Genomic DNA, 25,327 nt, shown 5'->3' on the forward strand with positions numbered 1-25,327 from the left:
AGGTAAGGGGGGTTATTGTAGGGTGAATTAGAATTCTGAGAAATGATTTGCGTTTCCATAGAAACTGTGTTGGTGATGGAAGAAGTTGTTGAAGAAAATTGAGAATGTCACTCTGGGTCATCTCCGCTACCACTTCAGCTAGTGGTATGCCGTTAACGGATATGAAAGCAAGTTTACAGGATGCTGCCAAAGTAGTACACTAAGCTGAAAGGGCGTGCCTCAGGGCGTCATTCTGGACCACTTTTATTCTAACCACCCCACCCTCATTCGACTTAGTATACCCTTTTTGCAACACCCTGTATAAGTACTCACTAGGCTCCGGCACCAGGTCCTTGAACAGCGGCCAGTCCCCGTACGGGCGGACCGCGAGCGTCAGGATCTGCTCGTGGACATCAGCACCTGAGGACCACTCCCAAGGAGCGCCACCACACTGTAGCCACTACTGGACAACTGTCTAAGGTCGTCGGGCCGTAGGGCGTCCCACGCTACGTTTGCCTGTTCGTGGTCTCCACTGGAGAATTGGATTACCTCAGCTGTCATAGATTCTTCGGTATCTATGGCTGGCTTACTGCCAATTCAGCTTACAGATAGACCAACGACCTTAGACAACTGCTCTTTCGGGAGAGGCCTACGTCTAGCATTGCAGCTATAGGATGATGATGATGATGATGCTGTGTACTCACTAGGCTCCGGCACCAGGTCCTTGAACAGCCAGTCCCCGTACGGGCGCGCCGCAAGCGTCAGGATCTGCTCGTGGACATCAGCACCCGATGACCACTCCCAAGCGACGCCACCAGGCTCTAGCCACTACCTAGGGGTTTAGGGAGTGCCACGCTATGCTTTCCTATTCGTCGTCTCCACTAGAGAACTCGGTTACCTCAGCTGTCATTGATTCTTCGGTATCTATGACGTCTGCAGATTTTGCCGTAGCCGCGTATAAAAGCTAGTAACTGACGGACCGACGTCCTTAGACAGCTGCTCTTTGGGAGAGGCCTACGTCTAGCAGTGGACTGCTATACTCTGATGATGATGACGCTGGGTACTCACTAGGCTCAGGTACTAAGTCCTTGAACAGCGGCCAGTCCCCGTAGGGGCGCGCGGCGAGCGTCAGGATCTGCTCGTGGACATTAGCGCCAGATGAGGAGCTCTGGAATGTGGTGCTGCGGACAACATATGCAGGAGTCAAAGTCAAAATCAAAAAAAATTATTCAGCGTAAAAATTAAAAAAATTCTGATGAACGTCAATTTTTACAAACTACTCTCCGTTCGGATAAGGGGGGCTCTTTCTGTCTAAGGAGAAGAACGGAGGCAAGAAACTCCTGAGCCATCTTTTCAAAAAAAAGACCAGGAGTTATAGACGGTGAGTATAGTGGGAGTTTATGCAGTGAAAAGCTAACGAAATGAAACCTAGTGGGGAAGAATAGACGGATAAGACGGTTAGGGAAAGGGAAAATTGTAAGTATATGAAAACCCGCAGTAGATTATAGCGCGAGTGGATTTGAAGGTAGGTAATTTATACTTATGGGAGTTGTCTGGAAAAGCAACTTTAATATAATATGACTCTATTACATAGGTACATCTTACGCTAGCTTATATTATATTTTATAACTAAGTATGTTTATCACTCTTACACGCAAAAACTACGAAACATTTTGAAATACCAATGACGTTCACAAGTAAGTCTTCTTCGAATCCTAACTAATATTATAAATGCGAAAGTAACTGTGTCTGTCTGTCTGTCTGTCTGTCTGTTACTCTTTCACGTCAAAACTACTGAACGGATTTGAATTAAATTTGGTATACATACGGTCTAGACCCTGGGAAAGAACATAGGCAACTTTTTATCCCGGAATTCCCACGGGAAAACTTTTTAAGGCGAAGCGAAGCGCTCGGGAACAGCTAGTCTTATATAATTATATGTATGTATAAAATAATCCCGCACTTACTTAGCCATACCCCCCATGGGGTTGGTGTTCCCGAGGCCGAGCGACGGCTGGCCTAGCGTGGACGTGTTGCCGAAGTTGAGGCCCCCGCCCAGACCGCCGCCGAGACCCGTGGAGCCGCCTGCAGGGAGAAACAGATTTAGTGTGGTTGTTTAAACAGACGTGTAATTATGGAAAATCAGCTTCATTAGTAACTATGCTAGCTTAGCTAGCTACACTTTTGTAACATGTAAGAAACAAACAAACGAACATAAATTAAAAACTTTTTCAATTTCAAATATACCATTTCTGAATGTCTACATACATTGTTATGGTAAAGAAGTGTAAACGTGCTTATAGCGCTATCATGAAATTAGTTGAGGGTGTTGTTGACCTGGACTCTGAACAGCGAGGGCGCTTATAGCTAAGAGAACCGACTATCCGTCTCTCGACAGACTTACCAGTATCAGTATCAGGAAAGAGCAAGGGCGCTAAACAGCTCACAGACCGATTATGGGCCTCTCGACAATCTCGACATGCTAATGTTTTAGCCAGCAGAACCGACTATCGGTCTCTCGACAGACTCACTTATTGTCTACAGCACATACTGAGCTGGTGCCTTTTTGACGATCTGGACAGCAACCTCTTATGTTATTCTTTGTTTTGTATTGCATTAGTATACCTGTAGTCAGCACTCACCGGTGTTAAAGTTCAACGTCGTGTTAGCCTGTCCACCGAACAGCAAGGGTGCTGACGTGTTGAGCGAGGGGAACCCGCCGCCCGGCTTGGCCTGGAAGGAGACCGAGCAGAACCGACTGGCGGTCTCTCGACAGACTCACTAGTATTGTTGTTGCCTAAGCGAGGGCGCTAATGAGCTGATAGAACCGATTATCGGTCTCTCGGCAAACGTGACTCACCAGTATTAAAATTCAGCGCGTTTTTGCCCTAGCACCAAACAGTCAGGGTGTTAAAGAGCTGAGGGAAGAAACCGACTACCGGTCTCTCGACATACTCACTTATTGTCTACAGCACATGTTGAGCTGGTGCCTTTTTGACGCTCTGGACAGCAACTTTTTATGTTATTCTTTGTTTTGTATTATATTAGTATACCTGTAGTAAGTGTGTCAAATAAATGACTATTTACACACCGGTATTAAAATTCAACGTCGTATTGGCCTGTCCGCCGAACAGCGAGGGAGCTGACGTGTTGAGCGAGGGGAACCCGCCGCCCGGCTTGGCCTGGAAGGAGGTGGCGCCGAGACCGCCGCCGAGGCCGCCACCTGGTGGGGGAGAATGGAACTTTATATAAAGTAAATACAGAAAAGATAATGTTTTTTTATGAAAATTAGGACACCAAAACGTTGTTTCCAAAGTTACACAAAACTAAATACACATAAATTAATCAGCTAAGATTCGAGAACAAATATCTGCTCCGGCCGGGATTAAAACCCGGGACCTTGATTACTAGAGCCACAGCTTTAACTGCCAGGACGGTCAAAATGATTTTCATTTGTAAATAACAGGTCCAGCGGTTTGAAAGTGTAACATGCAACCATCCATACTTATAATCATAATAATAATTACTAGCGTTTTCCAGCTGGCTGCTAAACCCGTTGTCATTAGGTTGAATTTAACCTTCGATCTCAGTTTGACAGTAAATAAACTGTGCGCTGTATTTTAGCTGTGTTTTTTGTATGTGACATTACATCTAGTCCGTATTGTTTATCAAAGTATCCATATCAAAACGAGCTCCGTGGTAGCCTGTGTCAGGAGATAGATACTAGTAATATGTATTTGTAGATATCATACCGAGCCCAGTAGTAGGCTGGCTGCCGAAGCCGAAGCTGGGCTGCGCGGTATGCCGAACGCCGAGTTGCCGAACAGCGAGGTCGCCATGGACCCGCGCTTATTGTGGCGAAGCTAAATAACCTAACCAGCGGTAAAAACCCCCGACATTCAACACTTAAAGTCGCATAACTATGGAACGGCTTAGCAGATTTTGAATAAATATGGCTAAGAACTAAGGACACTCGGGGTAATATTACCTTTGACCCAAAAACACCAAATCGAAAATACACACAACCACCACTGACACAAACACGTTATTCTTTTTCGTCGGAGTTAAAACTAGTAATACTTGTATGTGGGACCAGGCGGTGGAAATGAAAACCAAAAGTATTTAAACACTGAATCTCGTTTATTTTAGTTACAACATCTTTTAAAATAATTATTTATATTTGAGCACACCTACATTATGCTAATCCTCCATTCATGCCGTCAAACTTCCTTTCATAGACAATCGATGCTTTCTTCCTTTCTTCACACACTCTGTTCATCCAAATAATAATAAATGATAATGCTCCATTCCTACAACTCGGCCATCCTGCTTACATGCTGCCCTCAGCATGTGCATTTAAAACTTAACACCTTCACTAATAATCATAAACAAATACGGCATTACACCTTAACTAATAATAATAAACAAATACGGCATTACAACTTAAAACACACACATTCGTCATCATTCGTTCATCATCACTTTTATCTTTCTTTCTCCCAATATCACTTCCTTTCTTTTCTTCCTTCTTATCTTCTTTCTTATCATCTTCTGGTCCCTCTTTCTTTTCATCTTTTTAATCTCGTGCATCGCTTCTCTTCTTATCTTTCTTCTCACACGTGTCACTCGCCTTCTTATCCTTCTTCGCCTCGGTACTACTTGATTTCTAAACTTTTTCACCTTCCTTGTCTTTCTCCTTGTCACCGGCACCAGAGGATTAGAATCTTCTGAGTAACTTCCTTGAATTATACCCTCTCTCAACCATTCTGCTACTTCTTCCTCCACTAACTTCTGTTCCATCGATGATATACGCGTTGGCCACTGTGCTTCAGGGATATCATCTTTGAGATTAACCTTCATATCGATTGGTTCATCTCTCATTGTCTTCATTTCATCGTCGCTTTTTACAATATATACATCGTCTACAATAAGGTTAACGTCATTTCCGTCATCTATCAATATATTTACAGATTTTTCACAAATATCTATCTTTTCCTCCTTTTCATTCTGTAAACCTTGTTTGTTTACAACTTCTTGATAGTTGCTGTTTGACATTGTCATTTCTTGGCTGTCACTCAGTTCTTCTTCGCATGATTCGTGTCTATGGCTGTCATTTTCTTCTTCTGGGTATCTATGGTTGTATTGCTCGTGCATTTCCTTGCTATTTAATGCATCAGGAAATTCGTTTTGTAAGGCGGCATTTAGTTCTTCAAATGTTTTGTGCGTCTCCTCCGATCTCAGCCACAACTGAGCCGTACCAACGAGCGATTGTCGAGCGACAATGAGTTTCTGCCGGGCACTCCATCCGAATATCTCGGCATTATCTTCAATATCGGCGGCCCACTTCGCCGAAGAATACGTCTTATCTTCTCCACTGAATTTTGTAATTCCACAGAATTTGTCGTTGGACACCATGCTACCAAGCATCGCGTTACTTCTTCCGTCGTTTCTTGTTTGCGTCGTCATTTTTCGTCTTCGTCTTCAAATATTTAGTGACTAGCGACCAACTTTGTCACCAATCACTTTTTCCAATTAATTTCGTCGTAATTTCGTCTTCGTCTTTAATGGCCGTCGTCGTCCTGTGTGCTCATCACGCGTCGTTTTTTGTCATTTCCACGCTCGATCCCGGACGAGCCCCCAAAATTGTGGGACCAGGCGGTGGAAATGAAAACCAAAAGTATTTAAACACTGAATCTCGTTTATTTTAGTTACAACATCTTTTAAAATAATTATTTATATTTGAGCACAGCTACATTATGCTAATCCTCCATTCATCCCGTCAAACTTCTTTTCATAGACAATCGATGCTTTCTTCCTTTCTTCACACACTCTGTTCATCCAAATAATAATAAATGATAATGCTCCATTCCTACATGTATATAACGAGTAACATATCATACCGAGCCCAGTGGCGGGCTGGCTGCCGAAGCCGAAGCTGGGCTGGGCGGGCTTGCCGAACGCCGAGTTGCCGAATAATGAGCCCGCCGTGGACGTGGGCGCGCCGAACGCGGGGGCTGCTGCGCCGAACGCTGTAACGAGGGGAGGGGGTTAAAAAACAATTATAAATGAAAAAAAAAACATTAAAGGGCACAGACATAAAAAAAATACTTTAATAACATGAAGCTCAAAAAAGGTTAACTAAAATCGGTATAGCCGTTTCGAAGCTACGGTCGCTACCACAGACAGATACTGAAATACACAGTCAAATAAACTTTTGGCGTGGGGGGTTATTCTATTCTATTCTATTCTCTGTGGGGGTGTCAGTACCTGCACCTGGCTCTCTCGAATGGAACCTTTGTGCATATCCCCAAGGTCTAAACTGCCTTCCTAAGCTTGGACCATTTCCCACCACGCTGGTCCACTGCGGGTTGGTGGGTTCACATATCTAGATGTGCTAAATCTAGATATGCAGGTTTCCTCACGATGTTTTCCTTCACCGTAAGAGCGATGGTATACATTGTACTTAAATTCAGAAAAGAACTCATTGGTACATGTCAGCGCCGGGATTCGAACCCGCATCTCTGGCGTGAGAAGCGGGCGCTTACCCGACTGAGCTACCACCGCTCTGGGGGGTTAAAAATACAACATAATCTTGGCGTTATCTTGAGGGTGTTTATTTTTATTGTAAGCTAGAGGTCCGCACAAATAGTGCTTCTGAGCAACATCTGTATAATAACTTTTGGATATTTAAGAAAAAAAAACTTGTCGATTCAACGTTTGTTAGTAATGTGAAATTTGTAAAATACTATTAATTTTTTCATTTATATGCAAACGACGAGATCTTGGGGTCGGATAGCCGTGTGTGAGATGTCCCCATATAGGTATAACATCATACATACATACATACATCACGACCCATCACGTCCCCACTGCTGGGGCATAGGTCTCCTTCCAATGAAGGAAGGGTTAGGGGGTGTTCCCACATATTTAATCTTTACCTGGTGCGGGCTGCGCAGTGGCGGTGGCGGGCTTGTTGGCGAACAGCCCGCCGCTGCTGAAGCTGCCGAAGCCGCTGGCTGCTGGAGCCCCGAAGCCGGTCGTCGCTGGCTTGGCGCCGAACAGGCCTGTGGACTGTACGGGAGGTTGTTGTGAAAAGTGGGTCAAAGTAAAGAAAGAAAACATTAAGGGCGTCTTGCACAACAAAGTTAAATAAAATTAAATAGTTTGTCTCTTGCTCTGACAGTATAATGTCAGAGCAAGAGGTCATAGATTTAATTTTATTTAATCTTGTTGTGCAAGACGCCCTAAATGAGTCTAACACCATTTTAGAAAAGGCATAGTTAAACTAAAACAATAAAAGAATATGATTGATTGCTTTGAATTTCTGTACAGTCATATTTTGTATTGTACAGCTTCATAAATAAGCAGCTATACCATAAAATTACTAACTAAAGATAGTTATAAACATATTCAGACAATGATCCGACGGTTTGTTAGTTTCATAAAGTACAAAAATGTATATATCTATATCATACTAATTGTACATTAGTGAGATGCCCGATTCTTTGGCTTGAATCGTAATTGATCGTAACTCCGTGAATCGATTCTCGATCTAAACCAGCCGGCTTTGAATCGATTTAATCGATCTTGAAAGATCGTATCATTTAAAAAGAAAAGTATTTTTCAGTAGATTCTCAATATAAATCGTATGGCTATCAATCGAAATAGATAAAAATAAATAATAAGCTGGTAAATACCTGATTCTGAGTGTTGGCCCCAAAGCCGAACGACGTGGACGTGTTGGTGGCACCGAACGCGGGCGCCTGCGTCGTCGCCGCGCCGAACAGACCCGTGGTGCCTGGACATAGAGGGCATTATTTAATGGCAATATTTGTTAGGTTATAGTGAACTCAAATTGGTCGGTCTTATCTATGCAGTGGATCAAAAGTCTTTTTGCTGAATGCGATTTTTCATATATCGTAAATTGCTATAGCGCCTGGTAGATCGTCGTCGTTCAGTTTTAAAGTTAGGATTTTAACGTTTAGGATTCAGTACACGTCTCTCGGGGATTTCGATGAATTCATCCCCATGTGAAATTAATCATCCTCTAATAAGTACCCAAAAAATACCTTAAATATTTTATAATAAAGTATATGTCATACCTGGCGTGGCGGTGGCTCCGAAGGCCGGCTTGTTGGCTCCGAACAGGTTGGTGGAGCTGTTCGTGGGCTGCGTGCTCGCGCCGAACGCGAACGTACCTGGTAAATAGAGACAATTAGGTAATAAATACATGGTTGTACCTGGTAATTGGGTTAAGCCTTAGTAAGGCATGGCAATAAAATAATTGTCATTGGTTTTCGCCCGTAACTCAAGGTCTAGAGTTCAAAGTAAGGTAAGAACTATTTTCTCCTTGCCTTATTAATGAGATAATTGAGAGAGATTAAGATTAATGAGCTAAGAAATACATAGTAAAGATGCTTGGAGTTTGTAGAGTTATTTGTAATATTGAATATAGTCTAGCCTCAATCGTTATCCGAACATGGAACGTTAGGCACATTAGTTCAAGCACTGACCAAAACATTATCCATCATTTCGGAATATAATGCCGTCAAGGTGATGGCCGCAATTTTATCGTTTCGTGTTAAATAGTGAGTAAAGTTTTTTTTTCTCTTTTTGGGACTTCTGAGAGTTCAGAGACATAAACTTGTCATATTTTCCCCCTGGAGACAACGAAATTAACTCTACAGCTATATCATCAAGGTATAATACTCACTGTTCTGCCCCATGGTGGTCTGCCCGAAGCCGCCGCCCCCAAACACGCTGGTGGGCTGAGCGGCCGTCGTGGCCGGCTGACCGAAGGCCGCTGTAATAAGATACACCATTTAAATAAATAAATATGTAGGGACATCTCACACACGGACATCCGACCCCAAACTAGGCAGAACCTGTGATATGGCTGTCGGACAGCTGATATATCCACACAAATACATAGAAAAGAGAATACGTAATAAGTAAAAGTAACATGTTGTTTAGTACACTTGTGAGCTTGTAAATATCCTTCCATAATTGTGACTGGAAGAAATTGCTTTAAGGTAATTGAAATGTGTGCATTGTTGGTGTCTAGTATAATAGACGTCTGTGTGGCGTAACTTGTATGGATACGACAGAGGTGTATCAGCACACTCACTGGAGCCCCCGAACAGCGGCTTGGCGGCGCCGAACACGCCGGCGGCGGCGGGCGCGCCCTTGTTGCCCGCCAAGTAGTCCTCTAGGCGGAGCTCTTCTAGAGACTTGCTCTCGTATTCCTGTGGAGAAAGGTTGAGAGTTAGTATTCAGTTTTATAAACATCGGAAGGGCTAGCACGGGGCGCAATTAAGACGTGACACGTACACATAAAGCCAGCTAAGACGCATGCATAAAGACGCTGTCTCCTAGAGATATAGAGGCAGTGGACCGACGATCTTGCCGAAGCCTTTCAGAAACCTATGTCCAGCAGTAGAAGAATATTGACTGATAATGACTTACCTTCATACAAATGATGCAATGTATATCGTTTCTCTCTCATTTCACAGGGTTCAGCAGCAGCAGGCTACATTAGGGTATCAGCAGACTATTATTTCTCCTTGGGTAATGACTAACCTTCACACAAGTGATGCAATGGTGCTTGATGTTGATATTCTGGGAGGTCCCGCTCTTCACCATCACATCAGTCCCGACGACAGGGTTGTACTTGACTCTATTACTTAGCATTAGACGAAGTGATGGATTGGTAACTCTCCTTATTATAGCGTTCAACCTACTTATTCCTTCATTCATTCACATACATTCGTTCATGTAACCTCAACAACGAATCGTCGAGGAGATTGTGGGACGCCCTTTAGCTCGCTGGACCGACGACTTTAGACAGTCGACAGTGGATAAATGAGGAATGCCGAAGACTGAGTCTTGAGCTCTCTTTGAGAAACCTATATTCGTGTCGGGAATGATCTTGACTATATTTCATTAGTTCATTCGTTCACTTACCTTCATACAAGTGATGCAATGGTGCTTGATGTTGATATTCTGGGAGGTCCCGCTCTTCACCATCACATCAGTACCGACGACGGGGTTATACTTGACGTGCGCCGTGCCGCGAGCCGCTGTGGTGGCTCCAAACGCACCTGGCGAGAAAGGAAGTCATTATAGTTGAGTAAAGATAAAGAAACATTTGTTTAACACAAAGACAGCAAATACAAAAAGAAACAGAAAATGATACAATACAAAGGGAGAACGAATTATCGTGAGTATTACACTCTTAACACAGTGGCAATTTTTTTTCTCTAAAATAAGAAGTATCAACACTTTTAGGTGCTAATTATCAGCGTCATGTCTTTATCTGCCAAATGACTCCCATATAAACCAGTAGTGGCTCTTCTTCTACCGCCAATTTGTATCTTTAGAAATTAACCATCCTTGAGCAGCACATTTCATCCCGTAATTACCAGGGGATTGCCACAAAAGTATGTCTTGAGCAAACTTGCAGAGAAAACTAGTTAGATGATAAACATTAAACATTTATTGGTAAAGTTGTATAGACTCTCAACTCAACACTCACCAGCAGTGTTAGAGAACAAGCCGCCCCCGCCCATGGCGGTGTTCTGGGCGGGCGCGAACAGCGAGGGCGCGGGCGCGGCGGCGCCGAACACGCCGGTGGAGGCCGTGGCGGCTGCCGGGGTGCTGCCGAAGCCGAAGCCTGGGGGGGAAATGGGGGTGTTTTGTTTTGTTTGTGTATAAATAATTGAGGGCATATTTAATTTTTCAAATTCTGATAAATATTATAAGGTATCTCTTCAGAGGGGTCTACAGGGTATGAATCCTGAAAACCTCCCATTCATCACAACCCATCACATCCCCACTACTGGACTGGGGCTGGTTTCTTGTCAATTAATAAAGGGTTCTAGGCCTAGTCCACCTCGCTGGCCTAGTGCGGGTTGGTGGACCCCAACACAAGCAAGCTTGTGCTGAGAGATTTGTCGGGTAAATGGTCAACCCAACTGTCAGATGCTTTCAAGCTGCCCAAAGGCTTCTGACTAAGCTTCACGACCCATCAATGTCACCCATCCAATTTGTGACTGTTCCATCTATTGCTTAACTACAATTATCTGTTAAGGTTTCTGAAGCTAGCTAGACGACGGACGCTTCGAACCTTCTTTTAATAATGGTAACTGTTAAAAATCTCACCAGCAGGCTTAGCCCCGAACGCACTCGTCGTCTGCTGCTGCGGCGTCCCAAACAGCCCGCCCCCGGCCGCCTGCCCCCCGAACAGGCCGCCCCCCGCGCTGCCCCCGAACCCGAACCCCGAGGAGGCGGGCGCGCCGAAGGATGAAGAGGCGGCGGGGGCCGTGGAGCCGAACAGGCCGGAGGTGTTCGCTGCGGGCGCGCCGAAGAAACCTGAGGGTTGTGTTGTAGAGTGAAAGTGATGTAATGACGATTATGCTGCATTGAACTGTGTGCGAATCATGGATATCGCCATTTATAGTAATTCTAAAGGCGGTTCACTGGAGTTTGTATGTGTTTTATCGAGATTTCGTACAAATCACTTATCGACTAACAGTATTCGTGATTAAAACACTGAGAACATACTGTTAAAAAAAATTATTTTAGATTACACAACAGATTTGTTTTAGTAATGAGGTAATTTATAAGAGGACTACAGTCGAGTGAAGTGCCGGTAACAAATCCCCGAGAATTCAAACTCAGATGACCCATATTCATTGTTAGAGATATTATCTTATTAAGTATCTAAATAAGGTTAATCTAAGAATACTCACTGCCAGTCTGCGCGGGCTGCGGCGCGGCGGAGGCTCCGAAGGCGGGCGCGGCGCCGAACGCGCTGGTCGTGGCCTGAGGCTTGAAGCCGCCGAACGGAGACGAGGTGGATGGAGTCGCGTTGAACGACCCTGTTGGAGAGGAAATGTTATATTCTTTACTAGCTGTTCCCGCGCGCTTCGCTTCGCCTTAATAAGTTTTCCCGTGGGAATTCCGGGATAAAAATAAAACCGGCCAAGTGCGAGTCGGGCTCGCGCACAAAGGGTTCCGTAGTTAAATCAACCTATCTCAAAAACTATAAGAGATACTTTGATCAAACCAAAAATCGTTGAAAGAGTTAATTAGCATGCATCACCTCTATTTTTTTTAGAATTTTATACCCCGTAGTTATAAAAATAGAGGGGGGGGGACATACTTTTTACGACTTTGAGAGCTGATATCTCAAAAACCGTTCACTTTAAGAAAAATGTTTTTTAGAAAACTTTATATCATTTTAAAAGACCTTTCCATTGATACCCCACACGGGTATGTACATCGAAAAAAAAAATTTCATCCCTCAGTTACATGTATGGGGGGCCCCACCCCCAATTCTTTTTTTTACTATTTAGTGTCATATTTTTGTAGCGGTTCATACAACACATATTCCCATCAAATTTCATCACTGTAGTACTTATAGTTTCCGAGTAAATCGGCTGTGACAGACGGACAGACGGACAGACGGACATGACGAAAGTATAAGGGTTCCGTTTTTGCCATTTTGGCTACGGAACCCTAAAAAAGTAGCCTATGTTCTTTCCCAGGGTCTAGACCATATGTATACCAAATTTCATTCAAATTCGTTCAGTAGTTTTGGCGTGAAAGAGTAACAGACACAGTTACTTTGCATTTATAATATTAGTAAGGATTAAAAGACAAGACAACATTTTATGAAGCACCACACACATTGAACATCCAGGATACAAGAACTATACTCTGTCCATTATATTATTGGTTTTTTGACATTCGAAATCCCATAAATATTTGACAACTGCAAAGGAAAACCAACTTTACTTACCAGACATAAGGAAACGTCTAAAATACAATAACATAGCGGAAGCTCTATAACTAACCAACAGGGATTTATTTATAAATTAAACCTCATCTCCATATAAAATTCATAACAGATGTGTCAAAAGTCAACCACTACTTCCTGGTTAAGCTCTAACCGACTATGGAGAAATTGGCACTAAGTCTTTAAACAAGTGTTGGGGCAAAAAGGTCATAGGGTAAGGATGGTATCATCCCCATCGTCCCTACCAGGTACATTTCCATCTCTCTTCATTCTGAACAACTTTTGTTATAATGACCTCGGGATATAACCTTGGAATTCAGTGTAGATGATTCATAATTATTAGAATGATATAAATTATTTTATTTGTTTGTATTTTGAAAACATAACTCTATATTATACACTAGCTGTTCCCGCGCGCTTCGCTTTGCCTTAAAAAGTTTTCCCGTGGGAATTCCGGGATAAAAAGTACCCTATGTTCTTTCCCAGGGTCTATACCATATGTATACCAAATTTCATTCAAATCCGTTTAGTAGTTTTGGTGTGAAAGAGTAACAGACAGACAGACACAGTTACTTTCGCATTTATAATATTAGTTAGGATTGTATTTTAAAAATATATTGGGTTATATTACTTACCAAACCCAGATGTGGTGCTGCCAAAAGTTGGTTTTTGGAACATTTTGGAAGTTCCGCAGCTAAATATCCTCGGGTGAAATTATATTATTTATATCTTCAGTTCCCTTGTCCGTTCAACAAAACTAATGTCATATGAGACACATTTTGGTACTGAAATTATAGAAAACATCTTAGATTAATGATGACAAGGTTGTGTGTTACATACAAAAACAAAGCAACATGAAAGAAACAAATAATATTAATTGATATGTTCATCATCAAAAACCACCAAGTCCCCACTGCTGGGGCACGGGTCTCCTTCCAATGAAGAGGAATAGTTTAGGCCTAGTCCACCACGCTGGCCTAGTGCGGGTTTGGTGGGCCCCAACACAAGCAAGCTTGTGCTGAGAGAGTTGTCGGGTAAGTGGGCAACCTGACTGTCAGATGTTTTCAAGTTTACAATAATTGATATACACACACACAAGCTCTATTGATTAAGTATTATTCATGTTATCTATAACTAATCAGTGGATTTATATCAATGTTAAGTGTTTATTCGTTGAAATGTTCTTAATAGGACCATAGTTTGTATACAATGTATAAAGAGAGGGTAGGCACAAATTGTACATGAAAGAATGTGGATATTATGAGGAGCTAAGTAAAATGTATAATAAATTTTATTGTATCTTGATTATAAATATCACCAGCTAGATAACCAAATATATAATAAGGTTATTAAATGCATGTTATTGTAGAGATAGTGAATTCTGTGTAAATTGCACAAGGTTGGGTAATTAGGAAAATAAATAAACAATGTTCATTATTATCATTATGTTTCATACAATCTAATATGTATTTTTTTTCGTATTTAGTGAGCACTCATACTTCTTTAAAGGTTTATTTTCAAGGAAAATGCCACATAATGATTGGTGCCACGGTATAACCTATCAAAAAGCGCGAAATCTCAAAAATAGGTCATACTCAAGTAATTAGATTCATTGTTTATTTTAGGTTTGTTTGTTTAAGATTTTAATGTAATAAACGACCATTGCAACTACGGCAGTCGCATTCTTTGAACCATTATTTTTGAATTTTTATCCGGTAAGCCAAGCTAAGAGCAAGTCACTTTTGTTACGATACCAAACACTGGAGCGAAAATAGTATATAATCATCGTATATTACCTTATGCAGTACTTATAAATCACAACGTACTAATTTAGAGACTTTTCGGTTAAAAATGGAATGAAAAAAAGCACAATTTGTTCAGTAAAATTCTGCGAACATAACCACAACAACCCGCAACAAGCAAGAATTTGACAGTTTTTTTTTGTCTATGGAGCTTATATTTTTTTTACACAGATAACGTACGCTCAATGAATAGTGATGTACGACGATTGCTTATGTGAGCACAAAATAATCAAAAGATCGATACAATGTCGAATCGATACAATTACCCCCCTTTCCCCTAGCAGTTGCAAGCAGGTGAATCCCTGTTAATTTATTTATTTACTTATTCAAACTGGAACACAGCTGCTTAAACAACTTACTGGAAGGTTTAAAGGTCTTCGCACATTATAACAACTCACCGGCGACTCGACTCTATGCTAGACATTGATATTAAGCCCTGTGTCATATGTTGAAGGTTTAATTTCAAAAATGATTATAAAGTAGTGTACAACGAGTGGCCTAAGCATCGTACACTAAAGGTCATTTTTTGAAATTAAACCTTGAACATATGACACAGGGCTTAAATATCAATGGCTGTGTGTGTGTCCTCCTAGCCGAATTTCGACCACGGCGGCCAATCTCATTCGAGATCAGCCATCTACGCAGGAATAGATTATAGTGCCCAAGTGTCTGCGCAGTACACAGGAGCACTCTCTGTTCCACCACTCTCATAGCCCAATGGGACGGATTGACCGACACGACTGGAGAGAGCTAGGCGCAGGACCGACTGCTTTACATGCCCATCCGACAGCATGGATCGTTTCACTGTTTTGGACATCAGGTGATCAGCCTTCTATTCTTCTATGTCCTAACCAAACTTAGAACCACAATTTAGAAACACAAATTGATGGTTCCACCCGGGAATCGAACCCGGGACCTCTGGGTCGTGAAGCAAAGCTTCTACCACTAGACCACAGAGGCAGTTATAATGTGCGAAGACCTTAATAGAAGGTTCAGAGTAATGTTATATTAATAAAATTAACCTTCTTGTTCTCTATTCACCATTATTTTATTCTTCTGGCTGACAAATGAGATATGCCATGCTTGGTGACAAACACGTGACAAATAATGACAGTAGAGAGAAAACGGGAAAATTAAAATAAAATATTTTTATTAAAAAATCAAAATTATAAATTTTAAGTAAAAAATCACTATCTGCAGCATTGAAAAATTAAGATAGATATTAAAAGTAAACTGGTGTAAATAAATATCAATCCTAAGTACACTGTTATTCAATTTATTTTTAAAAAATGCCTAATCCAATATTTGAAGAGCCCAACTGTCGAGAAAATCCATGCTACCCGTGCTGTTGTGCTTCTGTAAGTTCAGTTTCCGTTCTTTCAAAATATAACTAGTTTCTTTTTATCTAGGCTGGATGTAAAAGTGATGACCCGAAACATTTAATCAAAGAAAAATACTGGGAATAGGTAGGTACCTAAATGGCAAATATTATTTTCGATATCCTATGTACTTAGCTAATTGAAGAAAAACATTTCCGTCGGTATTTACCTATATATTCATGTGTTTGATTAAATTGATAATCATTAAAATAACTGATAAATACACATAACTTAGAACGTAAATCTACTCTTCACTATAGGTCACGACACTAACTACATTTTTACCTTGCAGGGTCCAAGATGTTTCCCATGTGGTATGGATGCAGTGACGCTGCGGCGCCCTCTCATAGTCGGCGACAGTACCTTCGAATATCGAGCCACGAATGATCCAAGCATGATCCGCAACCGGCAAAACAAGAAAGTTCGATACGTACTTGTTAATTTTACTCAAAAAGTTAGTACTTACCTAGCCATTGAACTAATACTTGGTTATCACTCTATTAATAATAGTTAAATATACCTAGATGCCTATTTATCTAGGTATACTTAATATGCATAAAAAGATGTCCAAATATTTATTGAACTTATTGAAGATAGGGTTACCGTTACCGTGTTATGGTGCATGTTTACTTACCCTATTATTCATAAAAAAGTTATTGAACGTTATTTAACTGTTCTGTTGTGTTTGTAGCTATTGTTCAATAACTTTTTTAGGTAGGGTAAGTAATTCTTACTCATGTTATTTCTTTTTACAACACGTGACTGTTCAAAGTACCTACTACATAAAATATCAACTATGCAGCAATGAACTTATCTATTACCTACATACTTTACCTGTGGGTATGTGTATTTTCAGGTTTCCCCGCCGCCCCCAACGTGTCCTTCATGTGCTCCGCGTTACATGCACTTCTAATGTTTTCGAGTCCTCCAAAGAAGTATTTTTTCAAAAAAGAAGGTAAGTAATAATAAAAAAACTTAGAGCCTTTTTGCGTAAAGTCTCATTTTGGAAAAAAAAACCTTGTGTCATTGTAACAGTCAATATTTTCCTTCTCTCAGTTTAGGACCAAAATCTAAATTCATTAAATTTTTTAGGTTATCTAAATTATTTTGGTAAAAGTTAACCTTGCTTGAAGTAAGAAAAAATGTGCGATCGTATGCGAGTAATCAACCAGCTTCAAAATGTTATGTCTGCTATCCAGTTAGTACTTTCTCACTACCTATAGTTACTTAGCTTTGGCTTTTGATTGGATATACCTACTTACAACATACAAGCACTTGTTACATTCCCAATGTTATCCACCACACACAAGAGAAAAGTTCAACAATTTTTTATAATTATAACTTCCTCAGGGGATGCGACAGCTGCTGCCAACCGCCTCCTTGCTGCAACGCCTGTTGCGGCCGCCCCTGCTGCCCCCCCTGCTGTCCCCCCCGCTGCCCCGGCTCGCTCGTCACAGTATACAGTCAAGTAGCCCATATCCAGTGACAGGCACTGCGCTGATCAAGTAATCTTGATACTTGATAGGCTATTTAATTATTTTTTTTTGTTTAAGATGCTATCTATCCTACTAATCATAATAACTTTATATAGAAAAAAATATATTTTTGTAGGTATAAATAGCAATAACTTAACCGCAAAGAGATTATATTTCTTCAAAGTTATTTTTTGTATTGAAATTAATATGACTTATTTAATTTTCTTCTAACAGATGCCATCCTGGCGATCGGTCAGCCTCCAGTACCGGTAGCAGCCTTCGACAAAGCAACCATTGCGATAGGATGCCATCATTGTAAACATTAGTCTAGCCGGTGTATTGTGGTTCAAGTGAAGTGAAGTAAATTATTGTCAAGTGGTGTAACGTTATTTAAAAATAGGAATAAATTATTAATAAGTTATATTAAAGAGTTTAAATTATATCTACACATGAAGCCAGAAGAAAACGTGAAAGATAAGCCCTAATCATTTATGTGCCTACTTCTCAAACATTTCATTTTGTGATTGTCTCGAATCGATTATTTTAATCGAGCTCACTTCATATCTCAGAATATTAACATTTAAGCTGCTCTGTGATGCATGGTGCAAAACGTCAAAAAGACAGCTGCTTTGTTTTCAATGCGCACAGTAAAATGCCAATCTTAGCGAATATTTTCCATTTTATTTGGAAAAAGTTAAAGTCAAGTAAAGTTTCTAATATATTACGCATATTTTTTGGTTTAAGTTTCGTATTATATATCATACTAATCATGAGTGCCCCTACGACACCCGAAGCGGCAAAATCTGCTTGTATATTCTGCAATATTGCCAACAAATTAACCGACACGGAAATTTTGTTTGAAGATGAAGAAGTTTGTGTGTTCAGAGATATCAAACCAGCAAGCAAATACCACGTATTAGTCATACCTAAAAGGCATATAGAAGATGCTAAAGCACTGGTCCCAGCTGATAAGGAACTAGGTAAGATGTCTTTTAAAATATCCAAAGTTAAGTTCCATAGCCATTGACTTATATATTACTAGCGTAAGGACAGGCCCAACCGCTCTAGAAAATGACACCATCGCGTTGGCCCTAAAACCTCATAAATCTGTCATAATTTGTATGAAATTAGTATTTATTTTGACAAAACGTTCTGATGGGCATATCCTTCCTTTTGAAATCATTGTCCATAGCAGAGTTTTTGTTACCTACTTATGTAAATTGGCTTAGTTTTTTAAGACCCTTGGGGTATGATAACCTTTTTTCCTAAACAACATTCAACTAACCCTATACATATAAATTTCACCTTACAGTGGAAAGAATGCTATCAGTAGCGAAGGAACTGTTGGCTAAGAACAACTACTCGGAGGACACGGCCCGGCTCGGCTTCCACTGGCCGCCGTTCCGCTCCGTGCACCACCTACACCTGCATGTGATCGCCCCCGAGGCGGACCTGGGGTATGTGGCGCGGCTTGTCTTCATGAAGAACTCGTATTGGTTTGTCTCGGTAAGTGTTTTAGTCTTTTTCTACTATCTTAAGTGCCAATTTCGCCATAGTGGGTTAGAGCATAACCAGGGATTATTGCTTGACTTTTGACACGTCTGTCAAGAATTTAATATGGAGATGATGTATAATTGAACAACCTTTACCTGGTTATGATCTAACGGACTATGGAGAAATTGGAGCTTAACATTGTAGTTGTCATCACCACAGTCTGCCTCAAGCTTTATTCATTGTAAAATGACATCATTCTTGAAGAAGGATCTGTAAAATAACAAACCCTCAATATAACAAACAAACCCTCCCCTCATTATTTTCTTGTTACAATTTAACTGCTAACCCCAACTTTCCTGTTTCTTTTTCAGCCAGAGTACGTCATTTCCAAGCTATGATTTAAAAGCAAAGAAGCCTAATTTATTAAGAATAAATATTCCAAATGATGAAAATTATTATAAAATAGTGCAGCTGAAACAGCAGTTATCTCCATTGCTATGGCTCAAGCAAGAAAATGACTACAATTCTTGACAAAATAGTTTATTTTTATCAAGAGGAGTGATGCGTTTAGCAAATTTTATGTTCTAGCTAAATATTTACATTAGTATATATGTGTTATTATTTATTTTAAACTTAATATATACTTTTCCTATTTGCTAACTCATTTTTTATTTAAAAAAAAACACTCGCTTGGGCTTGCTAATCCGAAGATGAAGGACAGAATATATTATACACTAGCTGTTCCCGCGAGCTTCGGTTCGCCTTAAAAAGTTTTCCCGTGGGAATTCCGGGATAAAAAATAGCCTATATTCTTTCTCAGGGTCTAGACCATATGAATACCAAATTTCATTCAAATCCGTTTAGTAGTTTTGGCGTGAAAGAGTAACAGACAGACAGACACAGTTACTTTCTCATTTATAATATTAGGATTTATAAATGAAATGAAAGCCACAGAACAAAGAAGTACAAAGGTCATTATTTTCCTAAAATGTGCATTGAAAACATTTTTATTGATTTGACATTTGAATGTCAACAATAAAGGGATGTACGAGTACATTTAATGCTATCGACTATCATACATACAGAGTGATTGGAAAGTCGATGTATTCCTTTAAATGGGTTGTAGACGAAGGCGTTTCCAGGCGGTTGGGTTGGGTGGGTTCCAGGTGGGTTGTAGACGAAGGCGTTGATTGAACCCCATAATTCATTATCCGAAATGTTACCATTTCTGAGTTACTTAAGTTTTTTTATAGGTTTATGCCAAAATTTATGTTTAAAAGTAAATTAATTAAAAAAAAAAAAACAATACTTATTTGGTTGTTTTGCATTGGTGACACCTTAGTCAACTAATAATAATCATTAATTGCGCAATATTTAACTTAGTTTAGACACAGTGCTTCAAAATAGAAGAAACATTAAGAAAATGTTACGAAAGTTAAAAACAAAAAAGCTAAATTATAAAAGAATTTTATCCGTAAATTTTTCAGGCACTACAGCTTAAAAACATAACCAATCTCTATAAGCTTTACAATGATATATTCCAATCTAAAATCAATTAAGGTATGACCAAGATATAGCCAAAACAACCGCATAGGCGGACAAATCTCAGTAGGGAAACGAACAAGATTTTTTTCCAATTTTAAGGTAAAAAGACTCGAGACTCGAATGACTTAGCCCTCAGTATAATCATGGGACATCTGAATAAAAAAAATGCTCTTTGGTACACCTTGATATAATCGAGAAAATCAGTATCGTTACTGTAAGTGATTTGCTTTTCTGTAAAGTAATTTAAGAATAAAATACTTATCATTACGACTATATTATTATGTAAGTATACTTGAAAATTGGCTATATGAAGCACTGACTGCAGCAAGGTGTGAGGGATATTATTCCTATCCTTTATGTTCTGCTTATCAAATATCTGTAAAAAGTTTTCTGTGAGTTCTATAATGAGTTTAATGTAATCGAATCCTTATCTAATCGATTTAGGTACACCTTTAAAAAAGATCGATGGATGTATATAAAAAAAACACAATATTCCCATCACTAGTCAATGTCAGATTCACAGATTGTCAGGGACAGGCGCAAATTCACCGAAAATCCGTCTGCCTATCAGTAATCAGGTATTTTTCTAATTCATTCAAAGTTCAAAACTTCCCAGTGCGAATTCCTGTTTCAAAACATCCCAGTTATTAGTGTTTATGGAAATATCCGAATAACAACGACTATGGCGACCCCAGCAGACGTACGCTCTTTGTTCGAAGCTCGCTTAAAAGAAGGGGTCCCGAACCCACCAGGCGACTTCAACCCTGTGGATTTGGAGCGAGTTAAGGACGACAACTACCTGAAGAGGCTGATAGCCCACGACGACCACGATGCTAAAGGCGCGGCTGACATGCTCTGGGACCTTATGCTGTGGCGGAAAACCGTCGGAGCTTCCGACCTTAACGAGACAAACATCCGTCTAGACTACATCAAGGAGGGGGCCATTTTCCCCCACGGCCGTGACCTCGACGGCCACCTGCTGCTGATTGTCAAGTCGAAACTGCATGTCAAAGGTCAGAAAGACTTTGAGGAGCTGAAGAAATGCATCATTTACTGGTTTGATCGAGTTGAGAGGGAGGAGAATGGGAAACCTATCACTTTGTTCTTTGATATGGATGGATGCGGTCTGAGCAACCTTGACATGGAGCTGATCAAGTACTTCATCCAGCTCATGAAGCACTATTACCCATATTTCCTTCACCAGATCCTGGTTTTCCAAATGCCTTGGGTCCTGTCCGCTGCCTTCAAGGTCATCAAGTCTCTGTTGCCAGCGAAAGCCGTGGAAATGATGAAGTTTGTTAGTAAAGACAATTTGAAGGAATTGGTCAGTCCGGATCAAGCCCTGACTTGCTGGGGCGGCAATGATGATTATACTTTCGAGTTTGTACCAGAGAGCAGAGGCAGTGGTGAGCAAACTCCCAAAAAGGTCACGTTTGCTGAGCAGCAGCCCGGGGACAACCAGCACTCGCCTGGAGAGATGCTAAGAATCAACCCCAATGATACAATTGTTTTCAAGAGCGAAAATGATGAAATATCTGGCCAGTTCACTCTGACAAACATGGACGAAAGTGCACTCTCATTCAAGATCAGAACAACGTCACCGGAGAAGTTCCGCGTCCGCCCCAGCTCTGGTGTCCTCACTACAGGAGCATCGCAGACCGTGAACATTGTGGTCCAGCCTGGCTTCCACTTACGAACAGTCACAAAAGACAGATTCCTTGTCATGTCAGTGCAAATACCGAAGACAGACCTGTCTTCTAAGGAGCTTGCTGAAGTCTGGCAAAACTCATCGGGCAGCAAAGTGGATGAGTACAGGTTGAAGTGTCACTTTCCAGAGAAGGATCTGCCGAAGAATGGCAATGTCGTTGACTACAGAAGCTCAGAGAAGCCGGATTCGGTAACAAACTCCCTGAACAACCTGCAGATGAACTATGAAATGTTGAACAAGAATGTTAAGATCCTGAAAATGTACCAAATAGCCACTCTGATCCTCACTGCTATTGCAGTGCTGCTGGGATACCTCACGTACAAGAACTCCGCGAGCCTGGAGGACCGCTACTGTGAGAGGATCTAGCCCATGCGTCTGGTGCTCTTCGGCACCTCCTTAGACTATGATTTGGTGTTATACGGTATAACGTTCACGTCTTTCATGTTAAATGTGATGACATTTGTTAGATACTGCAGGCTGATGCAGAAGATTGAGAAAATGAGGCGTCAAGTTATCAAAGAGTTGAATCAAAAGAATAGAACATAATCATTGCGGTGTGAGTGAGAGGGTAGATTTTCTAAGTGTTAAATTGGTGTGAGATAGTTCTAGTTTGTTATGCTTTGCGATCAAAAGTATTCAGCACAAAATCGTTTGGATTAAATAAATAGCTTTAGTTGCCTAACCTTACAAAATAGCATCATAGTGATAATTGTTTACCAACTTGTCTTCAAGGTTGTACCCACATCACATTTAGTCATTTGAAGGTGTTGCAATGATGGTTACACACTTTACATTAGTAATGGCCTTGGGATTATCATAAAAATATAGGTATATAATATTATTTAATCACAGATTTGTAGGTATTTAAGATTAATTATTAAGTCAGAATTCAGAATTAAGGTGAAAATTGGTAGTGATGACCTGTCGCAGCATCGTAACGGGTTTTTATAGGATATATTTGGCGGCATGATGCTCCACGACACATTCATAGAACTACATAGAAACCATTTGTGATGCTGTGACACATTGTCTCTGCCACCTCATGTTGTCAGAAGCCTATTGCCACCTTTAGAGGTTGATTGATCAATTTATTGTGTAGTTAAATTAAAAGCCATGACAAGGGAGAGAGTTAATTACCTAATCTGTTCTATTGTGGTTTAATAATCATTGTTCTCATAATATTGGAGTCTTACTATACCATTACCAACTCTAATGCAAAGGCGATAAAGTTGAGATCACAGTGCATGACATTTAATTAGGGACAGTGTTTTGTTATTCTTAGGATTGATTTTTCAATGGTCAGATAAATGTTATCTGGTGAATAAAATTGTTGCTGTCACCGTCTAATACAAACTTGTTATTCCTGTAAAATACCTATTTAAATAATAAAATTTAAGGTACCTAGTACCTAATCCACGTGCTACTTGACTTGGTAACATAATCAACTATTAATCCTTGAGCTGATTATGTATTTTGGATGAGTGTAATATGTTTGATAAGATTAAGAATTAGTAATTACAATAATTACAAAGATAGGAGGAGAACAACGCATTTGGTCTACTTCATTTGTTTTGAGATTAATGGGAATTTGTGGCCTAAATTAACTTTTTTTGTTTTGGTTAGGTTTGAGAACTTTACATTGTAGGTATTCATTATGTTATGTATTGTAAGAAAGAAAGGCTGAGATACCTGCCTTTTTCAAAATTATATCTAATAAACTATATGTAAAACTATATGCAAAACTATATGTGTAAACTATGTGTAATCATAAATTCGATTTTATAAATTATGTAGCCTATCTACAGTTATGTTTAAAAATCTATGGAAGACAAAGTAGAACTTCGGAAAATATTTAATTAAACTCATTTTCTTACGAAAAAACATTCCCTTCCTATGGCATTTGTTGCAATATTTTGCAGTAACTAAGTTACAAAATGTAAGTTATAATTGTTGTGTAGGAAGTAAACATAGTTATGTATTTCCTACTTACTGTGTTAAAATATTAGTCATAGAATTTGAGTCATAAAATGCTGAATTGTATGAAAATATATTTAAAAGTGTAATAAATATAATAATATATTGTTTAAAACATTTAATAATACCTAATAAATATGTTTCATTTTTCTCTGAACGGAATTATTAATTATAAGAGTAAGTAGGTACTTACCTAGAATAAACATTTATATTTCTTTATGTTAGAATACAATAGGTGTAGACAGATAATTGGAAATTGATTATGTAGGTACACTTACATTACTTAAAATTTGACTTTGGTCGCAAGTCTGAATGCAAATACACTTTAGCATATTATTTTTTGGAGGTAAGTAGGTAGGTATACTTTTTTACTTATGCACATAAGACCAAGTGTCATGTTTCCTTGGAATAGATTCGTCATATTTACTTACGTACAGTTCCCCAAAATTGATAATGCACATAGAAATCTTCGTCATTGTTCGGCAACGGTCGTATTCCCGAGCGATAGAAAACTATTATGTATTAAGAGTGGTTAATTGCATTTTCTTCATGAAATTTTAGTAGAATTATGTAATTGGTGCTAAAAGAGATAATTGATTTATCAGTAACGAAATTTGATTCGATAATTCATAATATTCCATAATATTAAAATTTACTTCGAAAATGTTACAGTAGGTACTTTTCAAGTGTCTTACTGAAGCTGATGTAAAGATGGATGAAAGAAGGTTTGAATAACACAAGGTTTATATTATAAGGAGAAATGGATTTCAAACACAGGTTTATATTAAAAATTTTAAATCTCAGTTCAAAAGTATTTACAGCACTGATTATTCACAATAATATTACAATTACAAACTTGGTCTTTTGGGTGTGGCTTTATTGGCAAAGTGAAGTCTATCAATGTGACGTATATTTTATTCTTAAATGTGCCTCATAATAGCTACGTTTTACCTGAAAATAAAACGTTTATTAAACATACTTACCTTATTCAAAGCATAATATACATGAGAGTAGCGTACTTGACTTCCTGTCTGTACTAGCCGTCCGGAAACCGATCCATCGCGCCATCTTGAAGACCACGTGACTCGTCCATGCTTCCGCCACCACAAATAGGCAGATGATTTTATACTTTTTGAAATCATGCTCTCGTCATTGAGTCTTGAAATGTCACA

At 39.7% G+C, this 25,327-nt stretch overlaps 3 protein-coding genes and 1 long non-coding RNA gene across 5 annotated transcripts in view; 3 read left to right on the forward strand and 1 right to left on the reverse strand.

Moving 5' to 3' along the window:
- Positions 1–14,729, reverse strand: part of LOC105390772 (nuclear pore complex protein Nup98-Nup96) — a 57,413-nt gene extending 42,684 nt beyond the window's left edge. The window contains exons 1-15 of the mRNA XM_048624302.1: positions 14,575–14,729; positions 13,414–13,563; positions 11,730–11,858; positions 11,140–11,349; positions 10,514–10,651; positions 9,943–10,079; positions 9,107–9,224; positions 8,693–8,782; positions 8,082–8,177; positions 7,677–7,777; positions 6,918–7,050; positions 5,880–6,008; positions 3,071–3,202; positions 1,947–2,064; positions 1,048–1,160 (exon numbers count right to left, since the gene is read on the reverse strand). Coding sequence (XP_048480259.1) covers positions 1,048–1,160; positions 1,947–2,064; positions 3,071–3,202; positions 5,880–6,008; positions 6,918–7,050; positions 7,677–7,777; positions 8,082–8,177; positions 8,693–8,782; positions 9,107–9,224; positions 9,943–10,079; positions 10,514–10,651; positions 11,140–11,349; positions 11,730–11,858; positions 13,414–13,456 — 1,687 coding nt within the window. The 5' untranslated portion in view covers positions 13,457–13,563; positions 14,575–14,729. The remainder of the gene's footprint in view (positions 1–1,047; positions 1,161–1,946; positions 2,065–3,070; positions 3,203–5,879; positions 6,009–6,917; positions 7,051–7,676; positions 7,778–8,081; positions 8,178–8,692; positions 8,783–9,106; positions 9,225–9,942; positions 10,080–10,513; positions 10,652–11,139; positions 11,350–11,729; positions 11,859–13,413; positions 13,564–14,574) is intronic.
- Positions 14,730–15,684: 955 nt separating this feature from the next.
- On the forward strand, positions 15,685–17,855 carry LOC125489198. 2 transcript variants are annotated; one of them, XR_007266810.1, is made up of 6 exons: positions 15,685–15,938; positions 16,252–16,413; positions 16,816–16,914; positions 17,052–17,157; positions 17,310–17,464; positions 17,669–17,855. It is a non-coding gene; the product is annotated as an uncharacterized LOC125489198 (long non-coding RNA). The 2 variants fall into 2 exon arrangements; XR_007266809.1 differs by lacking the exon at positions 17,052–17,157 and having other exon boundaries at positions 15,687–15,938.
- A 194-nt stretch (positions 17,856–18,049) lies between these two features.
- Positions 18,050–19,588, forward strand: LOC105390765 (adenosine 5'-monophosphoramidase HINT3). The gene is made up of 3 exons (XM_011562120.3): positions 18,050–18,414; positions 18,747–18,940; positions 19,300–19,588. The coding sequence occupies exons 1-3, from the start codon at positions 18,087–18,089 to the stop codon at positions 19,324–19,326; spliced, it is 549 nt and encodes a 182-aa protein (XP_011560422.3). The 5' UTR covers positions 18,050–18,086; the 3' UTR covers positions 19,327–19,588.
- Positions 19,589–20,968: 1,380 nt separating this feature from the next.
- On the forward strand, positions 20,969–23,905 carry LOC105390767 (motile sperm domain-containing protein 2). The gene has a single exon (XM_011562121.3). The coding sequence runs from the start codon at positions 21,156–21,158 to the stop codon at positions 22,545–22,547; it is 1,392 nt and encodes a 463-aa protein (XP_011560423.2). The 5' UTR covers positions 20,969–21,155; the 3' UTR covers positions 22,548–23,905.
- Positions 23,906–25,327: the final 1,422 nt, after the last annotated feature.

Source organism: Plutella xylostella, chromosome 11, assembly GCF_932276165.1.
Source record: "Plutella xylostella chromosome 11, ilPluXylo3.1, whole genome shotgun sequence".
Taxonomy (NCBI): domain Eukaryota; kingdom Metazoa; phylum Arthropoda; class Insecta; order Lepidoptera; family Plutellidae; genus Plutella; species Plutella xylostella.